We start from the raw sequence: 12,405 nt of genomic DNA, 5'->3' as shown, positions 1-12,405 counted from the left end.
AAAATCTAAATGAAACAAAATTAGTGTGTTTAAACATGTGCATATGTAATTATCAATTTGTGCAAACATATATGAACACAGGTGAAAAGAGCTGTGTTGGCAGCAAGTTACATGTAGAGCAGCTTTTGCAAGCAAAACTTAGAGATGTTATTTCTAAATGTGGATTTGAAGATAAGGTGGTTGTTATCCTACTTGGGTAAACAGATGTGCCAAACAAACAAAATTTCAAACAAACTAAATTTTTTATGCAGACATAACTTTTTCTGCATCCACATTTTTTCTGGTTTTCTGCAGCAAGGAGAAACCTGTCTTTACAGCCCTTCAGACATAGTTATTTCCATACAACAGACATAACTATCTGTAAGTTGATTTTTCTTTTCTCTTGTCCTTCTTTGCATTAGTGATGTACATACTTGGTAAAGGACAGAACCTGAGGGGGAAAAACCTTCAGTCTGCAGCTGTAACCTTAAAGTGACAGAAAACTGTTTGGGCAATGTTTGAAACCAAGCAGGAAGGGAGTAAACAGAAGCAAAGTAAAAAGTGGTACTATCTCCTCTTTGTTAGCTTACTGTCATCAAATACATGTTATTTCTTTAAGCTCTTCCAAAGTTTCCTAGTCCTCTAGAGATTGCTGGGGAGGTGTCTCTCCAGTGGGACATGGCAGAGCTGTCTCTCCTTGTGCCCTCTGCTGAAGGGTGCGTGTTCTTGTTCCTTGCTTTTTGTCTTTTGCTTTGCTTTGTTAATGGACTTCATTTTCTACATTTAGGGTAATTCCAGGTCTTTGTTTCTGCCCTGTGTTTCTTTCTACCTACCATAGAATTGTGTGTTTCTGCTCTCTCTCCTGTGTTCTCATAGTTGAGATTTAGTTGTTGACCAGTTTATTTCCTTGAGGTTTTTAGCTTGACCTCTGTAACCACAAGGAGATCTTCTGCCTCTGGCCTCAGCTGAAAGCAGCTGGCTGTTTTTATTTTAATATAGCATAGAAATTTTTTGTGTTAGTGACACAGTTTAAGCAATAAGAGCCAGAAGAACTGTTGTTCAAGTTCTACTAGGTTACCTGTAAGTCCTGTCTGTGCCTATGAAGAGGTCATAGTATAAAGAATGTACATAATAAGCTTCAGAATATGAACAAAAAGTACTTCTTAATTATGATTGGTTTAGAAATTCTGCAGAGCTACTCATTCTTAAATGCTTAAAAATGCTTCAGAGATAAATTTTTATTAGTATTTCCTGTTGGGTTTCTGTACTGCCAGCTGCTTTCCAGTATATAATTACATTTGTTTTCTTAACTGTCCCAGAGTCAGCAACTTGCCTGCATTTGAGAATCTGCTTTTTTTTTTTTCACTTAATAAGCGAAATATCATTCAGTATAAAATACATGTAATGTATTTTGATTTTAAAAGAAAATAAAATCCGGTATATTAAGTTTCTACAGAACATACTCAGTTATTTCAGATGGCTTTGTAGTAGTGTGACCATTGTCGTTCTGTTGACCCAATATCAGGCTTGAAGGAACACGAATAATGGCAGTATTGTGCTTAGTTTGCAGTGTTCTTCCTGCACTAAATCCCATCAGAAGTTGAACATCAAATGTAGTACATGGTATGCCTGGAAACTTCATTGATGTCAGTAGAAATTCAGTGTGGTAAGTAGTTGGGACTTTCAGGTTTTCCAGCTTCAGGGCTCGTTAGATATTAATAGTAGTGGTCAAATAACAAGGGACAGATTATTATGTCAACAAAAAGATGATGTTTAGAAGGCAGCAACATAGTGCTTTAAAGGCAGAGAATCTGGAGAAACAAGATGGGTGGTTTTGGTTTCTGAAATAAAAGTTATTGAAGTACTTATGGATTTGTATACATCAGACTTTCAGTGATTGCCTGCATGTTTAGATTTTTTTAATTATTATTTGGTCTGCAAAAAGGGTCCATATTAATAAATCTTTCTTGTGTCTTGTTTGATTCAGATCTGGTAGATCAGACCTAAATTTTTTCAACACACTTTGAGACTTAGTTTTCATTTGCATTAGTTTCCTTCTTATGTTCAGGTATCTTCATGTAAGTATCTTTAGCTTAAATATGGGTGTACAGACTTCTAAATGTTTATATAGAATGGAGGCTTTATTTTTGCAATATGTTCCATTGCAGGCTGGCATATCATCAGTTGTTTTTGTTTGTCTGCCTTGCCCTTTAGGAATGTTGTATACTGAACAAGTTGGATGAAATCTGTGAATTCAGAATTTCTTCTCTTTTGTTCACATCATCAGATACAATTAAGAAATTGAGATTATACTTCGTATTCTTTTTCATAAGTAAAATGGCTTTCAAAGGCTTGAGCTGTGATTGCTTGTATGAGGTTCCACCGCCCCTGTTTTTTCTCCTTTTCCTTTTAGCCAAGGCCCCTGTTACATGCCTGATGTGCAGCACTGGGGCAGCACTTGGAATGATAAACAGAAATGTGCTGAAATTCACTGTCACTGGGTTTTGGGGTTTTTTGTTTGTTGTTTCTTTTTTAGTTTGGTTGGTTTTTTATTTATTGTTTTTATTGCCAGTGGCAACTAAATTGCTACTCTGAAAAGTGAAGCTGCTGTGCAGAAAAGCCTAATTTTTTCTTAAGACCTAGACCTACTATTTAATCTTTATTTTAAAACTGAGCGTTTGAAGAATTACTTGCCTGTAGCAGTAAAGGTTTGATTCTCAGCTGACTGTGGTCAGCTAAATGTAACTTTTATCACCCCTGTCTTGCATTATATCTAACTCAGCATTTCTGACTAATACATTCTGAACCCAGCTGACAGCATCAAGGTACTGTTCTGGAAAACTGAAAGGCCATTAAATAAAGTTTGCCTTTTAAAATCTAAATATGTAAATTAAATTCGCTTTTTCTGTCCAAATGCTCTGTGATATTAAGCTTTGAATTTTAAGAGCAAAGGACATTAGTGCTGCATGAAGTACACATTCACTGTCTGGAACATTGAACTTGGAATGGAATACTTTTAAGTTTTGGTTTGACTTTGTTGTTACTCTAAAAATACCTTGCAACAGAAGAAGCATTGTTTCATGGTTAAAATATGGAGCTGGTTTTGATTATCTTGTGTTGCTTTGCCCACTTTCAGCTGCTCTTGTCAGTTATTTAAGAGCTTAAGCTTTTTTGCTGAGCATTCAGTATTTAATGTGGTGAATGTCTTTTCAGAAGGTAATTCCAGTGATGTACCATGTACATATAAACTCCACCCCTCAAAAAAAATTCTGCCCTTGAAACACATGCAAATTACTTAACCTCTCTTTTTCCCTGGTTTTTTTTTTTTTTTTTTAAGACCTACAGGAGAATGTTAATACTTTGTGTACTGATAAAATAATCCAGGGTGCAGAAATAAATGCCAGAAAGTGAGCAAATAATGTCAAGTACAAGCAGAGTTGGCAAAGGTTGGCCATTTAAACCATTTATTCTAATTTTGCTGGGTTGTTTCTCACTCATTGCACTTCACTGCTTCCTTTGCTCAGGCCATAATGCCTGAGTTCCCATTCTCTTCCCATTCCCTGCTAGTTTCTCTCTTTTTCTGGTCTTCCCAGAGTCTCAAGAGCAAAAGAATTAAATGCTTCTCTCCCCTCATGCGTGTATTTTCCATGCCAGCAGCCTGTGTCCTGTCCCAGAAGGCTGGCCATGGATGGCTCCACTTGGCAGGAGTGGTTCTGCAGCTCCTGGTCAGTGTCTGTACTGTGTGACTGGACAGACTGGGACCCTGGACTCCCCAAGCCTCCTGGATTGCCCTCTCCTGAAGCTGGGCTGGCTGTGTGTACAAGCACGCACATTTCAGTTTTGAAAGACACAACCCTCCTTCGAGGGCAGTGCTTAGTGTTTTACAGTAAAAATGAAGCCCCTTATACTTGGTCACTGAGCCAGGTTACAGAGTTCTGTGTTCACTTGCCTGTCAGTTCTATTGAAAGACTATCAAACCCCCTGGGTTTCATAATTCTCAAACAGTTTCTTACTGCTTAGACATAGAAATGCCTTGTTCTGGAAGGGACTTTCCAGTTTGGATGGCTTTCCTTGTTCTTGCAACTGTTTTCTTTTTCCCACATGTAGTTTTCTTCTGAATTTGTCTGTACGGTCACATCTTTTCTTAATATTTGTTAGGGTGAAACACATCCTGTGGAGCAGAGTGGACTTGACTTTGTTAAGACTGTCAGTGATAACATGTAATCAGTGCTGTATGTGGTGGTGTCCTTCTCTCTGTGGGGTTCACAGGGAGCCTTGATCAGCAACAGCATCCTGCACTTTTTTTCTTTTTAACACATCTGAAACCAAACTACAGAATTCAAGATTTCTTCCATTGTAGCGTGATTTTATATCAGATTTTTTTCGTAAGTTGGTTGAGAGTCGTGTTTCACTTTAGTAGAAAGATTAAGGGAGAGAAAGACAAAGGAGGCTTTCCCAGAAGGGCCTTTTGAGGGAATCCATGGAACATAGTTTTCTCTGTGGCTACTCTCAGTATCCAGGATCAAAGAGGCTGCATGTTCATTGTTTCAGCTCTCACTGTTGTAAAGGTAGTGGTCCTATTCCTTTGTGTTAAAAAGTGATCTGAATTCCCACATCTGCACAAAACTCAGTTTACACGTATTTTGGTAACATAGGTGGCCTCCTTCTGGTTTCTAAGCACCTAAAATTGAATGAAGAATTAGATGCATTTTATAATGTTTAATACTGATATAGACAGGTGTGAAGATTTCCATTTTAGTTATCCTTCCTATTAAATAGAATTCATTTGATCTTAAAGTTCAAGTTCTCTTTTAGAATATTAAGCTGTACAAAATTATTACTGTAGTCAGCCATCCTTGTATCTCTTTGTATCTAAAGGAAAAAAAAAGTAGTTTGTACTCAGATTATGCCATTCAGTTGCATCCTTAGGTGCAGCTAAACTGGGATTTGGTTTTCATTCTCCAAGCTTTTTGTGTGTGATTTTTCAAACTTTTTGTTTCTGTGGTTGCATTGACCACTGAATAAGAACTCTAGTGTTGATTGATTCTTGTGGAAGGTTTTTGTCCGGAGGCTGCTTGGCAGTGGAAAATGTACAACTCAGAGGTTTTAAAAAAATGGAAGTGGGGTTTCACAAGACCTTCCCTTATGTGTTTGTTTTACACCGATAAACTTCCACTCCAGAACTGATGCAGCATGCTTTATACTCTGGTAGATGCCAGGCAACGTCATGTAATTTTAAAGTATTTTTCTGGTAGCTAAAATATTTTAAATTACTAACCCTTAAGTTAGTAACAAGTAATTTTGGGATTTTGTGTTTGTGTGGCATCTGCTAGTATCTGGGCATTGTAACACATTGTATTTTGACAGGTATTTCTCATGCATTTTTCTAGTATTGTTTTCCTAATGTTAAATTTCTGTGTGGGAAGCATAATCTATTACCGGGTGGATCCCACAAGCTTGGTAATTTTGGGTTTTTCTTGTCCTGTGTAGAGCCAGGTATGTTACAGGAATTTTCCCATTATTTGAATGAAATGTGGAGATTGGTCATCAGTCCAGTTCACACAAAGTAGAAAGTGCAGGGTTAGAACAAATTACATCTATGGGATAGATTTAGAAACTTAGGAAAGGATGATGTAAGCATGTAAAAAGCTTGGCACCCCTCCTTATCCTGCATGTAACTGAACTGGAGGCAGCCACCGATGAGGTTCCTCGTGCGGCTCCGGCTGCTGCTGTGCCGGGGCCGTGCCTCTGTGGCTCCGTCGGAGGAGCCGCGGGCTCGGCTCTGCACTCGTGAAGGCAGGGACACCGCGGTGTCCCCAGGGAGCCCTGGCAGCCTGCCCCGGGCACCAGCCCTGTGCCTGTGCCCGCTGAGTGACGGGAGCCTCAGAGCCGGCCCTGTCCCTGTCCCTGTGCCCTCTGGGCGAAGGGAGCCTCAGAGCCGGCCCTGTCCCTGTGCCTGTGCCCACTGAGTGACGGGAGCCTCAGAGCCGGCCCTGTCCCTGTGCCCACTGAGTGACGGGAGCCTTGGAGCTGGCCCTGTCCCTGTCCCTGTGCCCACTGAGTGACGGGAGCCTCAGAGCCGGCCCTGTCCCTGTGCCCACTGAGTGACGGGAGCCTCAGAGCCGGCCCTGTCCCTGTGCCTGTGCCCACTGAGTGACGGGAGCCTCAGAGCCGGCCCTGTCCCTGTCTCCGCTGAGTGAAGGGAGCCTTGGAGCTGGCCCTGTCCCTGTGCCTGTGCCCGCTGAGTGACGGGAGCCTCAGAGCCGGCCCTGTCCCTGTGCCTGTGCCCACTGAGTGACGGGAGCCTCAGACCCTCGCCCTGTGCCTGTGCCCACTGAGTGAAGAGAGCCTCAGATCCGGCCCTGTCCCTGTGCCTGTGCCCACTGAGTGACGGGAGCCTCAGACCCTGTCCCTGTGCCTGTGCCCACTGAGTGAAGGGAGCCTCAGATCCGGCCCTGTCCCTGTCCCCACTGAGTGAAGGGAGCCTTGGAGCTGGCCCTGTCCCTGTGCCTGTGCCCGCTGAGCCAAGGGAGCCTCAGAGCCGGCCCTGTCCCTGTGCCCACTGAGTGACGGGAGCCTCAGAGCCGTCCCTGTGCCTGTGCCCGCTGAGTGAAGGGAGCCTTGGAGCTGGCCCTGTCCCTGTGCCTGTGCCCGCTGAGCCAAGGGAGCCTCAGAGCCGGCCCTGTCCGTGTCCCTGTGCCCACTGGGCAAAGGGAGCCTCAGAGCCGGCCCTGTCCCTGTCCCTGTGCCCGCTGGGCAAAGGGAGCCTCAGAGCCGGCCCTGTCCGTGTCCCTGTGCCCACTGGGCAAAGGGAGCCTCAGAGCCGGCCCTGTCCCTGTCCCTGTGCCTGTGCCCGCTGAGCCAAGGGAGCCTCAGAGCCGGCCCTGTGCCTTTGCCTGTGCCTGCTGAGCCAAGGGACCCTCGGCCTGTTCAGCAAGGGACGTGCGCTGTGCCAGACTTCCAGGCTTCCACTGGAGCTGCTCTTGGGCTGTCAGGGAGTTCTGGGGAAGAGCTGGTCTCTGCCTGTGGCTGGGGCAGCATTCCAGGGACCGTGGTTTATGTGCTCTGCTGGTTCCCTGCTATTCCTGGTGTGCATGGTTTCTGAGCTCACAGGTGCAGCGCTGGTCTATTACCTTGAGTGAAACAGCTTTTTAGAAAGGGCCTGAAGGAGCAGAGTGCTGTTCCTCCTTTCTTGGAATGATATTTGGGAGTGATATTTGTCTAATAGGTGTCTGTTATTCCATTGATCATTACCGTTTTACACTTAACACAGGGGTTTTTCTGCTTCAGCAGAATGCAGCACTATTCAAATAGACTGACCATCACTGAGGATATAACACGCTTAGGCTGAAGCCTTGGGTTTTCTCAAGGTGTGGGTTTTGCTCCAAAGAGCTTTTCTGTCTGAACACCATGGCGATGTGAGTGGTAATGTGCAAAGGCTTATTGTAAAATTAGGAAATGAAGTGATTGAAAAGGGGAATTTCTGTGGTACACATTTTACAGTTCTGTCTTTTAAGTCATACTGCTCTTAGAATCTGAGTCATGGAAGCAGGCTCTCCACAGCATCAGGAAAAAGAAAAACCAGAGTACTGCTGGAACAAAAATTCCTAAGATGCGGTAGTGTCTCTATATATTGACTGTAAAATATCTTTCCTGTTACTGTCATGACCAAATACTCCTAACTTACTGATTAGAGCTGTTTAGCTCCATCCAGCTCTCTACCATATTGTAATGTTTCATATACAATAGAGACAAGTAAATTAATTCAAAATTCAAAAGTCTACTAAGAAGGCAATGGATTACACAGATTATGCCATCATAAAAGGGAAAAGAGAAATGAAGGGATTGCAGGTGGATGTGTCAACCCTTTTGTACCCCCAACCTCTCAGCAGTCCACCTGGAATACTTACAAATTCCAGACTGCAGCCTGGATATGTATCTAGTAAAAAGCTGTTAAAAGGAATTCCAGTATTTTCTAGTTACATTTAGCTGCATTACCATTCTACCGTGTTTTTCAACACCTTTTGAAGCAAACTCATATATTCTGTATTGAAAAATAAATAATAATATCACCAGTGTTAAATCTGTGTTTAAATCAGCTGTTGTAGAAGTTTAATTTTCAAAAGAACATAGGAGGAAAAATCTTAGCCTCTTTACTAGCACTGAAAGTGGGAAAACAAATCTTAGACTGCCCATCTCTGAGTGTACATATTAGTAATCCATCTTTTCATTACATGTAAGGGGTAATCCAACCCTCCTTTAACTAGTTCAGTAAACAGTATTTCAGGTGTCCTGGCTTTCGTGCTAATGCAGTGATGCTAAAACACCTTTTTAGTTTGAAAAATACTTTTATCTTCATAGGGAACTTGATGTTAACACTAAGGATGGAATCTGAAATGTGCTGACTCTGTTGAAAGTGAGGGAATTTTTTCCCCCTTTTTTTTCCTCTTTATTACATTAAATTAGAATGTTGCTTACTTGTGTATTTACACTTTCCCAGTGGTTATCTGGATTTTGCAGTGGAGGTGGCACAGTAGGGTGCGTCATTCTCAGTTGTTGCTGGCAAGTGTTTTCTTGTGTTAAATACTTATATTTCAGTGCAATTCTAGGCTGTTTATTTTGGCACATCACCAAATAGATGACAAAATTTTATTTTTAGCAGGTGACTGCTGCCCAGAGAATGCCTCGCAGGTTACAGAAACATCTGGCCACAATGCAGATTTCCCCAGTGGCGAGCAGCCAGGCTCCCAGGACACTTACAGAACAAACTTGGCCAAAGGAGTCTCAATGTCACTGCCGTCCTCGCCTCTGCTGCCACGGCAGTCCTATCTGATGCAGGCAAGAGCAAACAAGAAGTCTCCGGGTAAGATGAAACAGCGAGCAATCAAAATCTTCATAACATGTTAACTCAGTTAATGATAAATGCTGCATAAAATAACGTAGTAAAATCATGTTAAACTTTTGCAACAAGAATAAGAGTAGTGCATATTTCCAGGTTAAAAAAGTAATTGGTTATTAAATAGAATGTATTATTTCATGTGGCAAAAAATTAATCTATTTGGTGTTGCAGATACTTATATTGAAGTATCTGAATATGATTAAACCTGGTTATTTATGGTTAGTTAATCAGGTAAAGGACTGCTGCAAAAAGCTTTGTTTGTGCATGTGTTAGTGACTGTGTAAGAGTGTGGCTTTTACAGTTCAACTGTTTTACTTGTATCTTTATACACAAATGTAGTAAGAGATAAATTGCTGTGGAAGTGACAAGGAAGTTGTTAGTTTTCAGCGGTTTTATCCTCAGTGGTGTCTACCCACTGGTGTGGGAGCCAGACTAAATATGGGGCTCCATGGGGCTCCTTTTATCGGCATTCTGTGCATAGAAATCATTCCAGCACACCGGCATCACTTGGGTTCACTCGGGTCAGAGCGGGAGAAGTGAAACTCTCCATGTTCCTGTTGCCCTTGGAGACACTCAACAGGTTTGAGTTTACAAGGTCTGGGAACAGAGTGTCAAAATCTGGGCTTTGTCAGCACAGAAAATGCTGAACAGTTGATGAGTTGTGACTGAAAAGCCATATTTACAATGTCTGCAGAGTCATTCCACTGTGACCCACAGCCAAGGGAAAAGATTTCCTGTGCTGGGAATGAACTGGCATTTATGCATCATTATTTTGTACAAAGACCTAACCCGGTGATAGGAGGCTGACAGAAACATTGTGCTATTCCTTTGACTTTCACCAAACTCTAGCTAATGGAAGATGATTCAATATAAATTAGCTGTCTAGTATCTAGGACAGGGGTAGTAACAGGATTATACAGATGTCCTAATTTCAAAGCTCTCTATTTCAGTAGCATGACAGCAAGTTACAGATCTTTCAGGATGTGGTGAGAGAAAGAAGAAAGGACTGTGCAGTAGGCTGAAGTAGTGTTCTGAAGTTGGGTCGTAGTGATGAAGTTGTCTAACAATGGTAGAACAAAATTCTAATTTCAGTCCTCCCAGTTAAGCTTCTTCTACTACAAAGCTAGCATGAACATTGTTTGGATTGGTTATCTTACAGGTGTGCAGATAAACCAGTATTTGTTTTCTTAAAGGGGTAATAGTTGATTGTAGTCTGATTTAGGAGGCTCAACTAAAAGAATGAAAATACTGATTTATAAAGGATGTTAAAAAAAATGGATTATGGAGTTTAAGACATGAATGAAAGATGATGCTGTTGCACTTGAAGAAAATGTTTGCTGCTTTCCTTACTTTAATGATACAATAATGCTTTAACAGAGAAAGGATTCCTTGGAAATCAGTGAATTTCCATCAGTGAATGCCAGAGGTGATTTCTAGGAGAGTCTTGCATAAATGTACAACAGAACTTTAGTAAGTTTTGAAGTTAAATTTCAATTAAAACTTCTAATTAATGAGCAAATTAATCCTCATACTGATTCTTGAGACTAGACTAGGTCAGAGAACTGGTTTCATCTCAGGCTGCAGTTCTGTGTCCTACCCTTGGGAGCACTGGGGACTGTTCTTCCTGTGAGCACTAAGCTGTCCCAGCTCCAAGTCCTGCATCGGGCAATTTCTCAGGTCAGTACAGCTACAGATCCATTTAGTCCTGACAAGAGGGAAAAGATGGAGCTGCGCAAGTTACAATGATCTTCTGAGACATCAGCTCTTCTGCAGTCAAAAAAACATTAAGAATTACTAGCAAAGCAATAGATGACTTTAAAAAATAGATGACTTATTGGTATGGAATTGTATAAATCTGTAGTTTGTCCCCTTTGGAAGGAGATGAGCTTTAAAAATCTGCACTAGATTTAGGACAGAGCTAGAACAGGTTTCAGGAATGACTGTCGGTGTGGGATGGCACTGAAGAGAAGTCATGGTAATAGGCTGGAGTGGTGTTTGTCTGCCTAGGAGAAAGGCAGCTGTAGGAAGGAGACAGTGCAATCACTGTGTCTGGCAGCGTTGTGTTCACCTGCTGATGTTACAGAGTGTGAGAGAGAGGCTGGAGTTAGTTCCTGAAACAAAAATCCATCCAGAACTCCTAAAGAGCAAGTGGCCGCTTTTGCCTCAGGACACGATAAGGCACTCAGCAGCAGTCATGAGAGCATAGCAGGGAGTGTGTTTTCCCTTCCTGAGATTCCTCTGCAGTTTGCTGCTGATAAAGCCCTGTCCAGGATGAACATTCCGTCAGACCTGATTCAGCCATCCTACACTTCGTAAAAAAGCTGCTGTTCTGCAGATGCGCTTCTCATTTAAATGAGTCCTTTTCATGCAAGGGTTACTTCATGTGTCCTGTTCTAGATTAGTGCATGAACATAAATTTACCATGAATTCTCCTACTTGTTGCAATGTTGTATATTGGATTTGCAAGTACTGTAAGTCACTTCCGCAGCAGATTGTGAGGAACAAAATTCAATAAAGGATTTCCTCCACAGCTTAAAGCATGAGTGTTAAAAATACATCCTGAAGGTCTTTCTGTATTGATCTAATTTTACAACTGCTGCACGGTTTTTTTGGTTCTTTTAGAATGAGTTCTTTTTGTTGTCCAACTTTGATATGTTTGATTATACTTCTGTTTACAAATGACAGGTGTGGACTATTGTCTCCTTAAAGAATGAGATTTTGTTTCAAAGGAATGCATTTTTAGCTGCTTTCACCAGGGCCAATGGCCCTTATTTTTGTTAGACAGTAGCGTTGGAAGAGCCCCCTCTGGTGTTGGTGCCGAGCTGTTCGTGTACAAAGTGAAATTGACTCAAGACTCTCTACTAGAGATGTAAATATCTGTTCATATAGGAGTGACACTTCCTCACCAGTATTTCTTTGCTAAGAAATTAGGTTGTCACCATGTTCCCATATTGCACTTCTAGGTGGAAATCTGAAAGAGCAAATGTGTCCAGCCAGATCATTCTGGGCAAATGATGTGTTACCCTGTGATGGGATGGCCAGGCCTTCACAGCTCTGTGGCAGTGTGACCCTGGGAGCCTGAGGCCACAGAGAAGAGATGCAGCTTTTCTTTAAAAGCAGTCACGAGTCTTAAAGTGCTCAGGAAAAAGAGCAAGAAATCGATGTAATTTTCAGAGAATTAATGTAGCATCTGAGACTGCTGCCAAAAGGAAAGATGGGATGCTTAATGTGGCTGAAGTGCCACAGCCTAAATATAGGGTAGGGTTTTATCAAACAAAGTGTGAGAGAGCTTTGGTGTGCCCTTGAACTCTGAACCAAGGAGAAGGATGCTTTTTGAAGACCTGAACTGAGGAAGGGGAAAGTCCCTTTATGAAGGGCAATGTGGGACAATTGGCATCAGACCCACAGTCCCTCTGCAGTGCTCCCTGAAGGGGTTTTGCTCTGTTAGTGTGGGAAGTGCAGAGCAGGAGTAGGCATGGTTGAGAGCCGAGGTGTAGTCCTGAGTTACACATCAGTACTGAGAAGAG

General features: G+C 42.1%; 1 protein-coding gene across 6 annotated transcripts in view; it reads left to right on the top strand.

Moving 5' to 3' along the window:
• Positions 1-12,405, top strand: part of TANC1 (tetratricopeptide repeat, ankyrin repeat and coiled-coil containing 1) — a 61,166-nt gene that overhangs the window by 18,499 nt on the left and 30,262 nt on the right. For 3 of the 6 annotated variants that reach the window (XM_030241654.2, XM_030241652.2, XM_030241650.2), the window contains exon 3: positions 8,639-8,842. In XM_030241654.2, the coding sequence (XP_030097514.1) occupies positions 8,639-8,842 (204 nt within the window). Of the gene's footprint in view, positions 1-1,565; positions 1,646-8,638; positions 8,843-12,405 lie in introns of those variants that run through there. The other 3 variants (XM_050976957.1, XM_050976958.1, XM_030241653.2) reach the window with 3 other exon arrangements.

This window comes from Serinus canaria, chromosome 7, assembly GCF_022539315.1.
Source record: "Serinus canaria isolate serCan28SL12 chromosome 7, serCan2020, whole genome shotgun sequence".
Taxonomy (NCBI): Eukaryota; Metazoa; Chordata; class Aves; order Passeriformes; family Fringillidae; genus Serinus; species Serinus canaria.
This window is presented reverse-complemented; position numbering and strand designations above follow the sequence as displayed.